This window comes from Macrotis lagotis, chromosome 7 (genome assembly GCF_037893015.1).
Source record: "Macrotis lagotis isolate mMagLag1 chromosome 7, bilby.v1.9.chrom.fasta, whole genome shotgun sequence".
In the NCBI taxonomy this organism is placed as follows: Eukaryota; Metazoa; Chordata; class Mammalia; order Peramelemorphia; family Peramelidae; genus Macrotis; species Macrotis lagotis.
The window spans coordinates 163703502-163724973 of NC_133664.1; the positions used below are offsets into that span (position 1 = coordinate 163703502).

Consider the following 21472-nt stretch of genomic DNA (forward strand, 5'->3'; position numbering starts at 1 on the left):
ACTCTGCTGAATAATTTTCTTTGGAGATGAACTAGTGGAAATGATAGAATAAAGTAGTGGTTTAAAATAAATCTTTCCTGAAGAATAATTAGCTATATGATTATTTGACTCTGATTTATATTCTTATATCTACACATATACATATGTATGAGAATGTATGTATGTAAACAGATAGACACACAGATAGATATATCCTGGGGAATTTCATAAACCTAAATATTACTACTATGAAATAATATTTAGTAAATATCCCTTTTTTATAAAACTTCTTGTAGATTTAAATTATATTATTTTACTTATTTGAACATAAAATTTAATGGAATGTATTGATAGTAGATAAATATTTCTCATCATGGGTGATCTGCATTTAATTAAATGTATTAATTAGCTATTACACTATATGGTTTAATGCTAAAGAGAAAAATAATGTCAGATGTCAATGATACTCTCTTCTTAAATAAAACTGAAGTTAAATTGATGAAAATGAAATCTTAAATGTCCTCTTTCCCACTGAACTTAAACATTTTGAACCTATGGCTCCCACTGTGATCGTAATCCATTCACTGCCTGACCTGAAATATATGATACAATTTACCATAACTGAAAATTCAACACATCCACATTAGAGAATCAATTGGCTTTTAAGAGACTAGAAATTCAAATTTCTTGACTTGAGTATGATTTTAAAATCTCAAATAATTCTTCATGTAGTATTAACATTTCCTAGTTTGCTCTCTAATTATATTCTTTCTGTTTGCCAAAATAACTTCCTTCTGCTCCATATTCAAAATTAAACTGATTTACCATAACACAATAGCAAGTTTTCTAGTCTAGACACATTGTTTCTCAATACATTGTTTCTCAATAGAAACCCAAAAGTATTTTATATCACCAGATCTTCTGTGTACAGGAAAATGGAGAATGTAGTATTTTACAATTGATTTCAGTTTTTTTAATATTGCTTATGAATGATATAATAAAAAATAGAAGTATGAATTCAACATCTAAACTGCATTCACTATCAGTAATTCACTTCAGTGGTTTCTTTTGTCTGTCATTCTCACCATATTTGGAGGTAGTGTCTAATGCATGGAGATTAATAGGAAGAAAAATACATCATTTTTCAAGAACCAGAAGTAAAAGATTCATTCATCTCTTTGGATTTTAGTTATCTCACCTGAAGCATGAAGAGGCTGGAATAAGTAAAACCCCTAAAGAACTCTTCTAGCTCTAAAATCTAGAGAATCAATTCTATGACCTAGAGCTAGAGTTAGAGCTTCCTTTTTATTTTGAGACAAGAACCAGAGAGGCTAAATAATTTCCATAAGAATATATAGCAATATAGGATCAAGGTTTCCTATTTTACCAAAACAGATTCATTATTCCTAAAAAAAAAAAAAAAACAATAAGCTGTCCCTTGGAAATGATTGACTCTATCTCCCTGGAAAAGATCACCATTCTCTGATGTGCTCACCAGTTCTATTTCCTTTTGAAGACTGTGAGGCCCACATCCAGAGAAATTAAGTGCCACTGTATCCTTGATACAAATCTTTGAAAGTAAATATCCTTTAAATAAAAACTTCAGTGATTTCTGAATGCTTCATATGGTACTCATAAATGACACTGCCCCACCCCACCTTCCCTCACCCCTGTTGGTCCCCCCTTAATATAAAGGCTGTATCTGATAGATCTGGCATTTAATCTCAAGTTCTCTGAGTCCAAATCCAATATTCATTTTGCTTCATTGCCCTGAAGAAATTCAATGTGTATTTCTAGGAATCTAGAATTTTTACAAAGCAATTATGTAAGAGAAAACATTAATGTGATTAGAATTAATTTGTTTGGAGAAAGACAATAACTGTTCATGGAAAACATTAAAATGAAAGCATGTATTCTCTATAACTAGGTAGCTGTATCATCTTGAAGTAATTAAACTTTTTTGAGTCTTCATTTTCTTATCTATAAAATTAAGGTGTTGGGATCAATGACTTGTTAATAATATGATGACTCTGATTTCTTAAGAAATGACAAATTATAAAACACTTAAAAACAAACTTGTTTATTTTTTCACAAAGCAGACAATGAGACTAAGAAATATTAATTTGCCTTAATTCCATGACTATGAAAGCATCAGAGAAAGGATTTAAGTTCAAATTCCCTTATTTTGAAATAAATTTCTTTCCCTTATATTAACCTACTACTAGATTAATTTCTCTTTATGGTTTTAGAAACACACACACACGTACACACGTACACACACCCACACACCCACCACAGAGTCAGTCAGCCAGCCAACCAATCAAAATGCTTTACCATATGCCAAACATTATATTAAATGTTTAAAAATTAAAGCAAAAAGGAGTACCTTCCTCCTAAAGAAGTTCATATTCTAATGGGAGACCTCTGTCTATACACACACACAAGCTTATATGTACATACATGTGTGTATGTATGTGTATATATATTCATGTGTGTGTGGAGAGAGACAGAAAGAAAGATGTGAGTAAACTCAAATATTTAGTCCTAAAGGTTACAGCTTAGACCAAAAGGATGACAAGTAAAGATGACAATGTTAAATGAAAACATAAGGAAAAACTTTTAATCATTAGAACTATCTTAGTATAAGAGTAAAGTATGATCGAATTGGAGGTGGGGCTAAATATATCTGATCTCGGGTCATTTGTGGTTGTTCAATTATTTCCATCTTGTCCAATTCTTCATGACTCCATTTGGGCTTTTCTTGATAAGGATATTGGAGTAGTTTGCTATTTCCTTCTCCAGATCATTTTAAAGGTAAGAAAAACTGGGTTAAGTGACTTACCTAGAGCAGATAGTTATTAAGTGTCTGAGGCTGGATTTGAACTCAGGAAGATGGGCCTTTCAGATTTATGGACCTTGTTCACTACCCACTGTATTATCTAGTTGAGCTAGATAGTTGTCCTCTCCTTATCAGAAATCTTCGGAGTGTTTTGAAGATGTTCAATCTTTAGGTATATGTCAGAAGAGGTCATCTCTGAGATTTTGTGATACTATGCTTCACCTGGGTCTGGTATAGCCATAGTCCAGGGCTTCTGGCAACTACTTTACATCAGTTATCTATGGCTTGATTCAGTACAGTCAACTATTGCAATGTGTGAGCCTGAAAGTGCTATTTAAAAGGAAACTTTTTTTATTTTTTCTAACTGTAGCTAATGACTTTTTGGGCAAGATACCATTTATAACATTTCCCCAAAGCATTTCAAAATTACACTAAATTATAGGTAGATTGATGCAGGTTGGCTAAAGGGGAAGTCTTTTTTTGGCCTTAATTATTGTTTAACATTCAAGAAGTTATGGAATATCTTTCTTATTTTTCAGGCAAAATAGCCTTTTTTCATATATTTAAACAATATTCTTCAGTATAACAAATAACAGAATAATTACTTGTCAGCATGAGAAGAGATGATAAAAATTCATAATTGCCTAGAGGAGAGTAGTTCTTGAAGATAAATCCTAGCCAAGTCATACTACAATTTTGTCATTCTATTAACTTTTTTTTAAAATGTAAGAATGAGACCAGCTCTATAGTAAAATTCAGGTACAATAAATATGTAGGGTGTACAGCTAAATAGCTCAGTGGATAGATTACAGGACCTGAAGACAGAAAAACTTGTTTTCCTGAATTCAAATCCACTTACTAGCTGAAAGTCCCTGGGCAAGTCATTTAAACCCTTTTGCCTCAGTTTCCTCAACTGTAAAACAAGCTGGAGAAGGAAATGGCAAACGACTCTAATATCTTTGTCAAGAAAAATCTCAAATGGGTCCAGGAAGAGTCAGACAAGACTAAAACAACTAGTTCCTGGTTCCTGCCCGAGATCAAAAACCATTCATAATATATCTGACTACTGTCTAGATTTTCAAATAAGAGGCTCTGAGACCTCTAGTATGCTAATTTTAAATCAGTTTTAATGAATAAAAGTTTATGCTATGGGTAACTATTAGCACATGATAAAGCATAGGGTAAAGCATTTTGATTGGTTGGCTGGCTGACTGACTCTGTGGTGTGTGTGTGGGTGGGTGTGCGTGTATGTGTGTGTGTTTCTAAAATCATAAAGAGAAATTAATCTAGTAGTAGGTTAATATAAGGGAAAGAAATTTATTTCAAGATAACTTGTCAAAATAATACTGAATTTTAAAAGGCAAAATAGCCTTTTTTCATATGTTTAAACAATATTCCTCAGTATAACAAAATGACAGCATTTTATATATCTTGGAAGAAGATTTTTGGCCAGAGATCAAAAACCATTCATAATATATCTGACTACTGTCTAGATTTTCAAATAAGAGGCTCTGAGACCTCTAGCATGCTAATTTCACATCAGCTTTAATGAATAAAAGTTTATGCTATGGGTAACTATAAGCACATGATAAGAATTTGTCTTCAAACAGCTCTGCTTCATCAGCCATGACTGGTTGCCAATATAAATCATTGAAGGAAATCCTCTCCTCTACAAAATTACTTGTGCCAATTAGAAATGTAGCTACAGATAGAAGGAGCTGCAGTTGACTGTACCCAATTAAAACCTAATGAATACAAAGCAAAGGGTGTTGGAAATCATCATTCAGTCCTAGATGCTTTTCTTTAAGGTTAAGCTAAAAGTTAAATAATGAGACCAGTATAAAGGTAAAGAGAATAATGTTGAGTCTTTTGAATTAATTAGCCTGAAGCTAATTTTCCTATTTCTCCCATAAAGGATGACATGATTCCTGGAGATAGAATTCAAGAAATGATGAAAAGGAAATGGTGTCTGGTTGATATTCCATGTAGACTACAATAAGGAGCATAGCATCAATACTGTTTCTTTCTGCTATAGAATCAATGTTCTGACAGGTAAAGGCTTAGACCAGTCACAGCTAATTTGCCATAATAAAATGAATGGTGCTGCTAGATAATAATAGCCTTTACAGAGAGTTTAGAAAACATAAGTATAGCTGTGACTTTCCCTTTTCACTGAGAATTCAAAAAAAATGAATGCCTTAAAGCTATCTATTCATTGCTGAAATTACAATATGATGTTTTACAATATAAAGTATTTATTATTAAGATAAAAATATATTTTTCAAAAAAATTAACTTGAAAAGTATACTTAGATCATTCCTGAGAGAAAATACCAAGAGGGCCTGCTAGAATGAAAGGATTGGAATTAATGTCTATACATTTTAATCTTCTTGATCTCCTGCTGCTACTAATTATGATATATGAATGTCTGCTGAATATGCACAGTCTGGGATAAATAGGCCTCAGGGAAACAATAGAAGTCAAAACAGAGGAAAACAAAGAAAATAAATATTGTCCCATAATGGATAAAGACAAAGGAAAGAAAACTAGCAACAAAAACCTTCACAAAAGTAAAAATGGACGAAAATTAGAATGAGCTATCTTCTAGAAGTGACAGAGTTGATGGGAAAAGGTCATGGTGACTATACAAAAACATGTACTGGAGCAAAAATTCCACAGAGGAGGATGCTGATTAGCACAATACATTGTTTATAAAGATAATTTCAGAATGTCAGAACAGGCAGACTTCCAAATGAAAACAAATACATTGATTCTGGTATGCCAAAGAAGTAGCATCCTTAGAGTTAATGAGGAGTACAGGGAGAAAGTTCACTGAAGAAAAACCAAGGAATCTGAGAAGCTTCTAGTGTGAACATTGATTTTCAGTTTGAAGTGTTAGCCATTATAGACCAAGAAAAAGAAATTGGGAGGAGGCGAAATGGCATTAAGTAATTTAGATTTAGCAGCTGCTCAAGAGGTTGGGGGTGATGTGAAAGAAAAACCAATCATCTTAGAGAAGGAAAGGAAAGTAAGAAAGATGAAAAAATAAAAATATTTCTTTGGACATTGGGAGAGGCTAGAGAAAAATATTTTCTCTTACTTCCCTCATCACAAGGGAAAAATGTAAAAAATAATCTCTGCATATGAAAAACTTGTTAAAAATATGCAAATCTCATGATACAAGATTGTATATAGGACATATTCTGTAGGATTCATTGTTTTCCTACTTAGCTCTGAGAATTGCCTTGTATCTCTGTGTCTAACACACACACACACACACACACACATGCAAATATGTGTATAATGAATAAAATCATTTCTGAAAGGTTTGCAGGAAAGCACTAACAACTGGAGGGGAGGAAAGGAGATATAGGGATTGGAATAGATTTCCTGTACAGTATGATACTTTTTGAAGGAAGGTAGGCATTCCCTGGGCAAGTCACTGTGTCCTATTTGTCTCAGTTTCCTCATCTTTAAAATGAGCTTGTGAAGGAAATGGCAAGTCACTACTCTATCTCTGCCAAGAAAATTCCAAATGGGGTCATAAATAATCGGACACAACTGAAATGTCTAAACAACAGGGGCTTCTAAAAAGCAAAACAGGAAATGTGCATGCCAGGTGTGAGGTACAATATGTACAAAGACAGACCCACTGCCAGGAGATTATATACTATTTGTGAGGACCAAGCAAGACAGGTTGTCTAGACTGTAGAGTGTAGGGTAGAGATTAATATGAAATAAATCTGGAAAGGAAAGGTGAAGCCAGAGGGAAAAGAACTTTAAAAACAAAACAACAACAAACATTTGTAATTTGACAAAGGGAAACATTGGGGTTTCTCAAATTGTGTGTTATGATCACTTTGGCCACTAGATTATAGATGAACTGGAATGATGTAAGGAAACCTATTGTTACCATAATATTTCAGGCAAGAACTGAGAAAGGTCTGATGGAAGAATAAATGAAAAAGAACTATAGCTCACTTTGTTTTTAAATTCAACCTACTTAGGGCAGCTAGGTGACATAGTGGATAGATCCCTGGCTCTGGAGTTATAAGGACCCAAGTTCAAATTCAACCTCAGGCACAATTACCTAGCTGTGTGACCATGGGTAAGTCACTTAACCCCAATGCCTTGCCCCCCCCCAAAATAAATTCATCCTACTTCCTTTATCTATCTAGGAAATTATCATTCTGATAGTCATCCAAGCTATCAAACAAGAAATCATCATGGACTTTTCCATTCTTTTAAATTCCCATATTGTTAGTTGCCAGATTTCTATATAGCTCCCTTATCTAATCCCTTATCTCTATACATCTATCTTCCACCATCATCTATTTCTTTTTAGTTACAAATTTTTTCCCTCAATTACATGCAAAGGAGGTTTTCAACATTCATCCATTTGCTAGTTTATAAGAAGCTGCTTGTCCTCTATATGTAGAAAGTACAATCTCCTCAGCTCTGCCTCTTAGAATCCCTATCTTCCTTTTGTTTAATTAGCAATTGATGCCTCAATTGCAAATGAACCCCTCTCTCCACAAAATATTTTGCATTTCTTTTTATTCATTTAATATTATATATATATATATGTATATATACATTGCTTAACTCAATTCATGTAATCTTTTTGAGAATGATTGGTTTTATTTTTGGTCTCTCCCCAGTATGAAACAAATTGCCTGATTCAGAAGTTTAAAAAAATACTTGCTGATTATATAACTATCTATGAAAAATTACTTCTGTTTTCTTATTTTTAATATATATATATGTATATAATATTTGTATGATCTATCACAGTGTTGCTATATGGAAAGTATATTTAAGGCTATAAATTTTAGATATTAACATTTCTCCCTAAAAAACTCATGAAACATATGTCTCTACACAAGACCAATGTAAACATTTCAAGTCAATTTACCTTTTAATTTCTAAAAAGAAAAATGACGGTTCAAGGAAAAAGAAAATCAAAGGTAGGCTTGGTTACTTACATTGGTTATCAGTTCAGTTATACAAGCTAAAGCACTTGAGAGCATAGATACAGATTTAATCCATTACTTAAATATCTATTCCTTGGTCCTAAGAAAAATTGAATAAATGTTTCCTCTACTTGCAAAAGTTAGGGACTAGAACTGTAGAAAGTTAAAACTACCATTGGAGATGGCTGCTATGCCAGTTAGTTTTGCCATGATGCTTTTGTTTCTTTTTCATTCATTCACTCATCTACTTATCTTTTGGCTTATTTTTGTTACAAGGGAGAGTTCCCTGGGTAGGTGGGAGGTAGTATTGTATCTGAAAATGAAGATGTAACAAAATCCCCCCCCCAAAAAAACAACCCAACAAAATATATCAACAGATTAAATAAAAACAAACAGCTGCTCATGATCAGGATTCTTCCTATCATTCTTTAGAAATAGATGGTAAGCTCATGGCAAGGAAGAGTTGTTTAAGGATATTTTTACCAATTAGAAGTAGTCACCTTAATATATATAACTCTAGGAAAAACCTACCATATGCAAAATTAATTGAGAAAATAAAAGTAATCTATGATTTTTGTAAGTGTGGGGGACTTCAACTAAAGGTCTTTCCTTCACCAACACAAATTACAACTGCTACATGGTAGGTAAGTCAGAGGAAGGTACACAAAGGAGGAGACCCAAAAAGGTGAATCATACAGCAAATAAGTGTGAGAGGCAATATGTAAACGCTGATCTCCCTGATCATTTGTCTAGCACTGTCTCTTGTATATGACAGAGCTGCTACTTGAAAACAGAATTTTAAAAATCCCCTTTTGGCGTGACCATTATATCCCCTTTATTAAAAACTATTTCACTCTCATTTTCTCACTCCCTCTTCCAAGAAAAATCCCAGAAATGGGACTTAAATGTGGAAATTTTTCATTCAAAAGGTAGAATATATACATGTGAACAGTAACATCTATATTTAACAAATAAAAGAGAGAGAGAGATATGTGAAAACACTACAAATTACTTAGAATGCATTGCATGTTTACATATGAGATTCCCTTTATGTAATAGAATTTATATTCAAAAGAATCTAAGACAAACTATCCAGTAATTAAAATAAATTCAAGGGAATTCCAAGGAAAAGATACATAACACAATCAATAGAATCAAATGTTGCATAAAATCAAATCTGCACATAAATCAAGTGAGTTCAAAGACTATGGGAGGTCTAAGGTAAACAAATTTCATTTGGTCTTAAGTCAGAGACATAGATCTTAGAACTGGGTTAAGAGTTTGTAATGATCATTTTGCCTCTAACTTATGCCAGCATTTTTTTTAAATAGTCCGAATTGGCAGAATAGCAGCATTCTGGGAGAATAAGTGTTTGCTGATCTTCTGGGAGTTTCAAAAACCACTTAAACAGATGCCTTAGAGCAATTTAATGAAATACAAAATTTCAACTTTAAGGGAAATTTTGATTTAAACTTCATGGAAGTAGGAACTTTCTCCCCACCACTGTATCTTTTGTATCTTCTTATTTGTTTTACCCAAGTCTGCAAATATATATATATATATATATATATATAGGCAAAGAACTTTTCAATGTTGATGGGTTTTTTATCATGATTTCATTCTCCTGGAATTTATTTAGCAAGATTCTACTATGTCATTATAAAATTTGTATGTATATTATAATAAATATCTCATAAGTTAAAAGAAATGACAAGAGAAATGTGTCCAAGACTCACTTCATGCTAAAATGCAGTTACACTCTTTCAAACATATTATACGTATTTTGGCTAGAGTTAAATTAATTCTAAAACAATGCTAAAACATACTGATTCCAAGTCAGAAATCATAAATAGAAATATATGTTCTGAATTCTAAAATACAGCTAATCATCATATGGGAATAACTATTACTTACTTTAATTTATTTGCAGAACCAAATCAGATGTCTAATTTGGCTGGAATATCTAAAAATGACTTCTATCCCTCAGATGGATTAAAATTTACACTTACCTCAGCCCAGATTTCCCACTATGAATTCTTATCTGAACTAATAGTAAATAAGTGCTTCTGTCCTTATTCTGTATAGGAATTCTTTAACCAGCAGTGGCCCTTCTGTTACAATTCATAGTGGTTTTCTTTATGTACCGAGACCTGATAACTGATCACAAGATGAATGATGAGTAAAAGACAAGTGTAATAAGACTAGTAGCTGGTGGAACTATAGATGACTGTCATTTTACTAATTATAATCCCTTCTATCAATGCACCCTGCCTTTCTCAGTTAAACAAATGGAAATAAATTTCACTATTACATTTGAAAATAATTTACAAAGACACCTTACCCAATAAATTGCTCTCATTTATCTGCCCATGAAAAAAAATAAATTATTTATTATTTTAAACCAGCTCAATGCCTTACTTGCAAATAATAGCACGTTTGGAAATCAGCATTTCAGTAGTCTGTTAACTTACATTTATATCTAAATATTTATTAATAAATACTTCATCACATCCTTAGACACTTGATACCTATATAAGCTAACCAAAAAATGTATTTGACATATAAAATCAATAGATTTTTTAGAGACTAAGGGGATATGAAGGATGAGAGAGAGAGAAAAAGAAACCAAATATTTCCCAAATTACAATTGAGCCATCCAACAAATCCTTAACTACTATAATACTTCTCATAATATCTGGTCTTTTTATTTTACATATACATGCATACATACATAAACATACATATATATGTGTATATATATACATATATGTATGTGTGTGATTTTTGCTTCTTACAATTTTGTATTTAGGAGTAATATTGCTCTTGACTCTGAAGAATGCAAATGAATATTATTTAAAACAGAATATATATTTGCACACACATATTTATATTTAACTATGGTTGGAGAATTTCTCTACTTGGGATTCAGGGGAATCCATGGAGAATCTCATCCACCAGTTGTTCACAGACTAGATATTAATAATATAAGACACTGGTTAACAATGAAATACTGTTTATTTAAACATTTCGAGAAGAGTCCACTTGATGAAAAAATGATTTCCAGAAAAAAAAAGTCTTGCTTAAAGTAGAACTTCTATTGAGATGTAAAGGTCCCTAGCAAAGATTTCATGGCCAATATAAAACATTTCACTCAAATTTAGTTCCATTGGGTAGAATTTTTCAAATAAATGGGAAGAGTAGATAAAAGGGAAGAAAGGAAGGTATAGGGATGGCATTTGTTATGTAATTGACAGATCTTATCTGGTGCTCAAGTAAGTAAAGGGAGATGATCATACAGTTGTCTTTATAATTGTTTGTGGGTCTGTTTAATTCAAAACAGGAAAAAGGAGAAGTAACATTATAAAATATTTTTTTTAACTGTTACTGGTATTTCTTATAAATGGAAATCAAATTTGTGATCTCCCTTTTTAGTAATTTTCCTTCTCTATATTAATAAGAAAGATCTTACAATATTTGTTCCATTTCTCCTCAAGAATGTGAGTTGAATCTCACAAGTTGAATCCCCAGGATGGGGCAGGGTAGGATAGGAACCTGGAATCTTGGGAACAACCTAAAGTCCGATAGTTGAGATGTGTTAATTACGTATTCTTGTTTTCACTCCTAAAACCAGTTAATAAGCTAATAAGCGCTCTCTGTCTCTGTCTCTGTCTCTCTCTCTCTCTCTCAGAAAGAGGCTACCATTTCCTCCTTGCTAGCCACTGTTGAGCAAGTTGGGAACAATTAACATTTATATTCTCTTCCTGCTTTATTAATGAATGTGCTTAATTATCACAAAATGTCAACTATAAGTGGTGGTAGCAAATAACACTTTGCCTACTACTTATTAAATGCTTATTTGACTATGCTATCATGGAATTCCTACCAAAGTAGGGAGCAATTTAAGATGTGACTTTTTTTCCCCAAACTGAAAGGCAAAGATATGAAGTTATCTTTAGAACTGCCAGTCCATTACAATATGGAATGTTGGTGTATCTACATTATCCTAACTTCTATTTCCAGATGGCCACAGAGAATAGCTTTTACTAAAACTCTTCTCAATATGTAATTTTTCTTTTTCTTCTCCTTAGTACAAAGAATTGGAAATGAATTTACCATCAAAAGAAGAAAATGAAATGTATAGGAGAAATAGATCAAGTCTCCACCTCATTTTCAAATTCTTTGAAATTAAGAAATTCTTATTTCAGTCACTAAAGTGAGTAGCCATAAAACTAGCAATCTCAAATTCCTGGGAATTCAATGAGAATAGTTCATTTCTGGGATTCAGTTTTAGACACATTAATCTTGATGTGTCATTGCACTACCCAGATGGATATATACAACAAAAAAATGGAACCATGTGCTCATGCATATTGGCAGATTCAATAATTGCTTATATATTGACTTCTTCCAAACTCAGAATAAAATCTAAATTAAGAAGTTGTTAACAGAAGGATGGTCACTGAATTCATCAAAATATAAAAATGTATTTGTAGGGAAAAAAAGAGAGAAGTTCACAAGTTAAGTTTTTGATCTTGTCTATATTAAGAGGTCTGGAAAAGAAGGAGGAATAAGGAATGAAGTCATAGAAAGAGTTCTAAGAATATATTCCTTTCACAGTACTAGGTAAGAAAAAATTCTTAATGAAATAGTGAATAGAGGCAATAGCAAAGGTCATAATAGACAAGTCTGAGTACAAGAAATTAAAAACATTTGCACAAAGCCAATGCATCTTTAATAGGAAAAGAAGTGGTCAACGGGGCAGGGATCTTTTTAACCACATATTTCTGATAAAGGTTTACTATTCAACAACACAAAGAAAGAACTCAAAGAAAAGTATAAACAACTCAAAGAAAAGCACAAGATCAAAGTCCATATATGGACTAATGGATCAAATACGAACAAAAAGTTCTCCAAGAAATACAAGCAAAATTTTAAAAATCATATGAAAGAAATTTCCAGATCACTGATAATAGAACTACAAATCAACATAAGCTAGAGGTTTCACCTTAATGTCAAACAAATAACTAAGATAAAAAGGAGGAAAATAGTTTTAGAATAATTGTGGAAAGAAAAAAAACATTAATGTGTAGAAGGTAGAATTGTGTCTGTAAAGTAATTTGGAACTATTTAAATAGAGAGTAAATTTATGTCTCTTTGGGTCCAAAGATTGTTCTGCTAAGCAGGTATACAGCCTCAAGGACTTAACTGAGAAAAAGAAAGTCTACATAAATCCAAACAAAATTATAATAGCAGCTTTGTAGTATCCAAAAATGAGAAACAATCTGACCATCATTGGAGAATAGCTAATTAAATTGTAGCATTACCATTATTCTGTAGATTAAATCAGGTTTGGTACTGATACTCTATCAATTTTCTCTAATTGGAAGGTAGAATTATATCTAAATATTCCATTTAAAGAAGAGCCCATGACAGTCATATCCTCATTTTTCATCTGGTTTGTACTCCTTCAGACTTCTCCATCATGCCTCATATCAATCTTCTTTTCTTACCTTCTGCTTCTTCCCCATTCCATTTTTTCAATTTCCTTTTGTGTATTGTCTTCCCCTATTAGATTGTAAGTTCCTGGAGAGCAGGGAATATCTTTAAAAATTATATATATATATACATATATATGTATATATATATATGTATATATATATATATGTATATATATATATATATATATATATATATTTGCCTCTCCAGTGCTTAGCATAGTGCCTGAGACATAGTATATGCTTATGAACTATTTATTGACTAAATAAATACTGAAATATTACTACATCATAAGAAATAATGGAAACAATTACTATGGAGAAACATATAGTGAATTATATGAAGTAATGTAAAGTGAAAAATGTGGAATATATATATATATATAATGCTTATATCAAAGTAAATAGAAAGAATTGCCACAAAACTAATTAAAAAATGAATGTTGTAGAACCTTAAATAAGCTTAGTCCCACCTCAAATGTGAAATACAAAGTTATGACACCCTGCTTTTTTACTGATGTGGGTGCACAGGGATTAAATATAACATATATAATATCAGATTCTTTAGAATTTTATTTAAAAAAACTGTTGTGAAGGATGGATCTTAGTGGTAGGGAGAAAGAAAATTAAACATGAAACTCTTAAGTATTATAAAACAAAAGATATAAATCTATTTCAAATTAATTCAATTATATATTTAGCTAATTCTGATTTTAAAGAGTAGTGTGAGGGCGGCTAGGTGGCACAGTGGATAGAGCACCAGCCTTGGAGTCAGGAGTACCTGAGTTCAAATCTGGCCTCAGACACTTAATAATTACCTAGCCATGTGGCCTTGGGCAAGCCACTTAACCCTATTGCCTTGAAAATCTTAAAAAAAAGTAGTGTGAAATCTTACAATAATGTTCAAACTTTTTCCTTATTTCACAGCATAAGAAAAAAAAACTTGACCATATAACCCAATATCTTAATATTAATTATTTATAAAGCATCTGAACTATTGGATTGATGATTATATTCACTATAAAACTTACACAAAGCAGAAATTTAAAAGAATAAGACAAATGAAATAATATTTTATAACTAATATATTATTTGTTAATGGTATATATTTTATTCTTATTGCTTTATTATCAATGATGATATTTTAGTGAGATCAGATGTTTGAATGCTCTTAATTATCTATTTTTAAACACTTTTATATTTAATCATTCAAACTTATGATTCTAAATACTCTTTATTTTAATATATATAATTTTAATTGGTTGTCATGCCTGAAACAGATTCCATGAAATCATGCATGACTGGATCATGGAAGAAGTGCACCTAGCAGTGGATGTACACTTAATTATATTGCTAATATTTCAATCCAAACCAATAATTGTGCTACTTTTTTTTGAAATTCCATTAGTAATGTCTAACTCTGATGTCAATCAGTTATATTTACAAACTAACTTATAGACATAAAATGAGTAGAAAATTTACTAGAAATCATTGGGAAAGCTTTAAATAGATTAGAAAATTATATGTCCAATTATAATTTGAAATTATATTCACACATAAATTGGGAAGATAGAGGGCTTTTATAAGTAACACATTTATATATTTTTTTCTTGCAACCTATAAAGAAAAGAAATATTTAGAAACAGGGAATGGTCATACATCCAATTATACAGAGAGGACAAAAATTAATAGGATTTTGTAAAGGTCAAAAGATTTGGCAATTAAATGTCATTAGTAGCACTTAGTAGAGATAAGAAGGCACATTGAGGCACATTGGAAAGATAATGGTGAACTCATCATGGAACCTGGGAAGTGTATCACAATTTATCCATGCCTATGGAATTCCCCTCACTGCCCTCAGACCTTGCCACCTTGTCAAAGGGTCAACTTTGTCAACTTGTTGCTTGACAAATTGATCTGAGGATTGGGTGTGAGTAGGCTTAGAGTGGAGATTTTCTCAATAGAATCTACCAAGGGGTAGATTCAGCACAGCAATGGAGAGGTTGGTAGCTTCAATATCCATTTGAGGGACAGGAGTATTATCTTGGTTGCATCTTCTCAGCAACTTATAATCTTAGAGTTGGCTATATGAATGAGGAGTTAAGAGACTGTATCAGGGAACACAGTATGTGTAGGAGGAGGGATTCCAACCCAAATAGTCCTGGTTTCAAGTCCAGTTCTCTATGTACTTTACTACCAAGTCCCAAAATTAGTCCCAGTTTTTGGTATACTGCTCTCATTGTCACTTTGAAAACTTTTCAGTTACAAAGTTTCACTCAATAATTGAAAACCAAATTTTCAACATTAACTGTGTGATTCCAATTGATATTTCTTAAATAGCAATGCCCATCTTGATTATCAACCAATAATTCAACAAGTCCCTTGAAGGATAGCATGTATTTGTAATGCTAAAATTGATAATTATGTTAACTATAGTATAATTCACAGCATTCATTATTTACGCTAATCAAGACTTAGATTATAGAACACAGTGAAACCTCACATTATATATATACATATATACATGTATATATATAAGCTATCTAATTTCAAAGCTGAAAAGCATTAAAGACATAGATGATACATAAAATGATACATTGAATAGTACTTTCAAAGCAATACCTACAAACTAGGCATCAATAAATATCTAATATTATTAGCACAGTTTGATAACTGAGTACTTGTGCTTGTAAATGTGAGATCAATAGCATTTAATGAGGCAGAACCTTTGTTGAGGGAAGGCATGTAAAACACTCAATGGCAATTTAGTGAAAACTTTCCTAGGAAGAAAAAACAATTTTAGATAATTAAGGAACAACCAAAAAAAAATGCTTTACCAAAACATATTAAAAAGGGTTGCTTTCAAGAGATAAGCACTTAATTATCAGTAACAGATGCACTTTTAACACACAACTAACTTTATTACTGAAAACATTTTCAACTTTTTTAGATCAGAACACATATTATGCTTTAGTAGATCACTGATCTTATAGATACGGAAAAGTACATTGTTTAAGGTTTCTAAATTAGTTGTGAATATGTATAAACTGTATGTGTTTTTCAAATTTTGCTTTATTTCCATTTGGGAATTGGGTCATTTTTTCTTCAGTTCCAGACAGATGAATTTGTCTTTTTCATAAAATTATGATAAATTTCAACCAGTTTGTTAGGACATTGTTTTGAGATATCAGGTTATGGTTGGCATTCCCTCCCCTCCCCCACCCCAGCCAAACTACAAATACTAGAATTTTTCTCATAATTTCACAGGTTAAAGCCATTATTCATAAGGAAACAGAATCACTGGCCTCCCAGGTATCCAGGCTTGAATTATAATGTATTCTCAACTCTTTATTTTCCTTCTCTAACATCCCCAGCATGCCAAACCAGATTTCAATTCTTACAGATTCTGCTTCCACTCTATCTCTTGATTCTGTCTTTCACTCACACAACCACTATTCTTGTGCTGGCCTTCAGTATACCTGCTTAGACTACTAAGGGAAATCCACAGCCTTCTAAGTGATCTCTACCTTCTCCAATTTATCTTGCACTCTGCTGCCCAAGTAGCATTCCCAAAACACATGTTATTCTCCTAATTGAAAAGCTTCAATGTCTCCCTGCTGACCCCAGGATAAAACTCCTTTGTATTCAATTTGAAGCCAACACATTCTGGCTCCAATATAAACTTACCAACTAATTTTGATCTCCTCTTTCAGACCAAACTAGTTTAACTCACGATGCTCATATAAGACATTCTATTTTCTACCACGATGCCTTTGCACAGGTGGTTTTTATACCCAGAAAGCTCTCTCTTTTATCATCTCTGATTCTTAGAATTCCTAAATTTCTTCAATGTGCAGATTGGGTACCACTTCATAAATAAAATCTTTCTTAATCCCTTCAGTTGTTAGAGCTCTCCCCACTAAAACATTTTCTGCTATAAATGTTTTAAGGGCAGAGCCCTGAAAATTTAATATAGGTCCTAGGACATATTAAGAGACTCAACAAATTCTTACTGAATTGAACTGAGTTCAAAGACTGTGATATTAATCATCAAGAGTTTAACAACAATCAGTAAAAGAAACCTTTTTATTAAAGAATTCAATAGAAATGTTTCATTAGGGTATACACATTTTTAAAGGGCATAGATTTGCCAGTGTAACTGGGCTTACTCAATCCAAATTGAATCTCCCTCTATATCAAGAAACTACAAAAATGTGGAAGTAAACAATCTGGTAATTTTCTACATAATGATTTTTTATTTTGCATTTTATATGCAAAATCAATGAAATAAATGTTTTATTCTCATGATCTATATACCTTTTATTAGTTTACAAAAATATAAATTACTGTATTGATGTGATCAATCTTGATTATGACATATGAATATATAATGTTTGAGCAAATTCCTTATGTTTTCAGTATCTGTGGCATAATTTCATAAATAAAAATATAGAAGGAATGTCTCCAAAAAGTTTGAAAATTTCAATTCATCTTTTAAAGTAAATATATTATTTTTAAGGGTTTTTTTGCAAGGCAATGGAGTTAAGTGGCTTGCCCAAGGCCACACAACTAGGTAATTATTAAATTTCTGAGGCTGCATTTGAACTCAGGTCCTTATGACTCCAGGGCCCGTACTCTATCCACTGCACCACCTAGCCACCCCCAAAGTAAACATATTATTAAGAAATATTTCTGAATGGTATGAATGAAGAAAACATCTAAGAATACATAAAAGTTGTGTTCTAATTTAAAAATTACAATACAATTTTTGTAATGCTTGCAGGCAATAAAGCCATAGTAAATATTTTAAGAGGGAAAATCTCAACCTGTGACACAGTTCACAGAGTAACTTCTAACATGACAATGATATTCTATTTACTCTTTTTAAGATATTCTGTCTTGTCAATTTGAATAATCAAATTGTCTTAAAATTTTTTAAGTAAAAAAAATTCCCTCATGTTTTAAGATCTCCAGAGTTACATGTACAAATATAAAGATTATGCTGGTCAAAGGGACTAGGAGATGGATGGTATCTTTTCATGAGATATTCTTTTTGTAGCACTAATAAATATAATATTATTGTGAATATTAATAATATAATGATGACAGCAATAACATGACTTCAACTAATTACATTCAATATAATTTGGAATTATCCTGAAAGTCTAACGTTCAAGGAATATTTTAGGTGATTCTCAAGTCTTTTAGACTGGTTGAAGACATAGAACAAAAATCTTCCTGTTCACCCTGGTATTAGCACAGATCCATTTCTTATAGTCCTTTCAAGTGATAGACAAATGAATTCACATGGACCACACAGGAGTCTATAAAAAATCTCAAATCTTTTTCAAATTAAATATACTTTTCAGAGGGTATATCCTGTTTGCAGTCCCTGAGTAGCAAATGTACAAATTGCTTCTTTGATAGTAATTTTGATAGGTCAATTACACATTTCATACACAGTAGTCTACTTTCTATCTGAAATAATAAACAGAAAGTTTAAAACCAAGGAGATTCAGTCTTTCATTTCTTTTGCTTTCTTCTTCAGAGGGTGAAAGAATTTAGAACCCCTGGTATACTGGAATGAAATTTGGTACACTGAATATTATCCCTTAAAAAGGGTCTTGTAAACTGTCATTTGAAAAACATTTTGATAGACACAAAGTAAATTCTCGCATGATTATCAAAATACAAGTATATATACACCATGTAGGCTTCTCTTTGTGTGATCTGTATCATGTGTAAGTATCAGTGACAGGCTAGAGTAGCCATAAATCCAAAAAAAAAATGAAGATTTTTCAAGACCAAGATTTTGAAAGTTATCAAGAGAACTGAAATAAACATTATTTTCCCCCAGCAGCTACTGAAGGATAATCTTAAGGCTATTTCTATAAAGAGCAGTAAAATTGGATCATGGCAAAGACTACCCATTAATTTCATCCATGTACACAATCAATACCAATTAGAGCAGGGAAATTGATCATGTGGCATTCCACATGGATAGTTAATATAGCTAAAATGGTGATGCAGCAGTACATTTATTTTTATCAGGTTCCACTTAGCTCTCATATAAGACTCTTGTCCATCACCACCATCATCCTTCTTCTGAATACGGTACAGATTAAATTCCTGTATTGATCACAATGCTATACTTCCCTATATCAGCTGTGTGGGAATTTGTTCCAGCCCACAGCAATCTTTTTGCCTGGACAGGTGCTTGCCAGTGCATGCTGAATAAGGAACATAAAATCATCATCTTGTTTGGTCTTTACTGTTTTTCTTCAGAGCTCTTCAGATGAAAACAGCCATTAAGACTCATAAAATCTTAGAGTTGGAAGGAATCATACAGTATCCATGATCTAATCTTCCATAAAATGAATATTTTATTTTAGATCATACTTGTTATAACTTTCTAACTGACCTTGCTTTCCCATTAATTTACTGGAAACGAATCCCATAGTTAGGTTCTCAAAGTATAGTCCTGGGGATCCTTGAGGCTCTTTAATTAGGTATTCAAGGAGAAAGCTATTTTCAAGATAATACTAAACTATTATTTGCTTGCTAAATGATTATGTTTACCAACCATTATATTTTCACCATTTACTTTATTCAAAACTATCACAATACACTAAATGCAGAAATACATAAGAGAATGCACCTGTTTTCTATTAAACCATATAGTAAAGAGATTAAAAATGTATGTAAAACAATGCTACTCTTCTCACTATTTTTTTTGGAAAATATCATTTAAAATAATCCTTATATTAACATATAATAGATTTATTTATTGAGAGTGATTTAGTAAATAATATCTTTGAAATTTATCAATTAAAAATTCCATTAGAGTAAACAAGAAAGGAGCTCACAAAATAGGAGCTCTTTCAGCTTGTTAATAATTTTTAAGTTTGTAAAGGTGCCCTAAGACCAAAATGTTTAAGAATTACTTTTAGGGACCATCTGAAGAGAATAATATAGCCTAGACTAAACTGATAATTTTGTACTTATGAATACTAAACCTATTTTTTCCTGAAATTTTAACTAAACAGAATTTTAGAAAACCCTGGATTTAATATTTCTTTTCTAATTTTCCCTTATGTGGTGATCTTTTAATCCACTCTACACGTACCTTCTTTGTACCTGCTTTTACATATATTCTGCTAGAATGTAAGCTCCTTAGGTTCAAGTACTATTTCTGCCTTTCTTTTCACTCATAGATCTTGGCACTCTACTGCAACATCCTATTAAATACTCCTCACTACCCTTTATTGATTTGGAGTTCATCTCTGATATTGTATAGCAAATCAGGAATCTTTTTAATAATAAAAAGATGTATTTTTATGAAGTAATAGGATTTAATTCCTTGAAATTTAATGCTATAAAATATATAGACTGTATCAATATCACTTGGACGTAAGTCTTAGTCATGATTGCTTTTTGAACTGACAATTGTGCATATATTATATTAAGACTAAAATTCTAACCTGCTTGTATTCTCAATGAGTATTTACTTGTATTATCTTACAGTTCCTGTTCTAATAAAACCCCAACTGAAAGTTGCTATTGCTGCTCCCAATTTATCTTAAAAAATAAATCTAAGAAACAGAATTATAATTTTTCCAATTTGTAACAAATTTCATATTAAATAGATATCACTTACCTCATTGAAATCATCTTTTGCATTGTAGTATACAACTTCATTACTCTAAAAAAAAGAAAAAAGTTGTATTACTTGAAAAATTATGTAAAATAATAAAATCATTTGCTTAATAATAATGTATGTTCTATATTCCATTTTATAATCTAGTCTGTCATTTTCCTCACATAATATTCAATAGAGATCCTATGTAGATTTAGTCCACCTTTCCTAAGAATATTAAAGGCTTAATGATAAGTAGGAATTTACATTTTACAAAGTGGGACAAAATTATAGAAACATAAACATTTTTTTAATGATAAATGAGGAATTCACAATTAAAAATAGTGATATTCTCTTCTCAGGGCATCAAATGATTGATTTGAAATTCACCTTACTTATGAAGCTTGTTAAATCCTTGCCAAAATTATCTTATTTCTCATATCTTGTCATGTAAATTATTACTAGTAAAATTATGACACTCAGTTGGACAGAAGAATTCACATTTTTCCTTTCTTTCTCTGTTCTTTTTTCACATTATGATTACTTAAGC

General features: G+C 31.6%; 1 protein-coding gene across 1 annotated transcript in view; it reads right to left on the reverse strand.

Moving 5' to 3' along the window:
- LOC141494190 (voltage-dependent calcium channel subunit alpha-2/delta-1-like) overlaps positions 1-21472 on the reverse strand; it is a 430495-nt gene that overhangs the window by 127677 nt on the left and 281346 nt on the right. The window contains exon 5 of the mRNA XM_074195299.1: positions 20944-20988. Within this exon, the coding sequence (XP_074051400.1) occupies positions 20944-20988 (45 nt within the window). The remainder of the gene's footprint in view (positions 1-20943; positions 20989-21472) is intronic.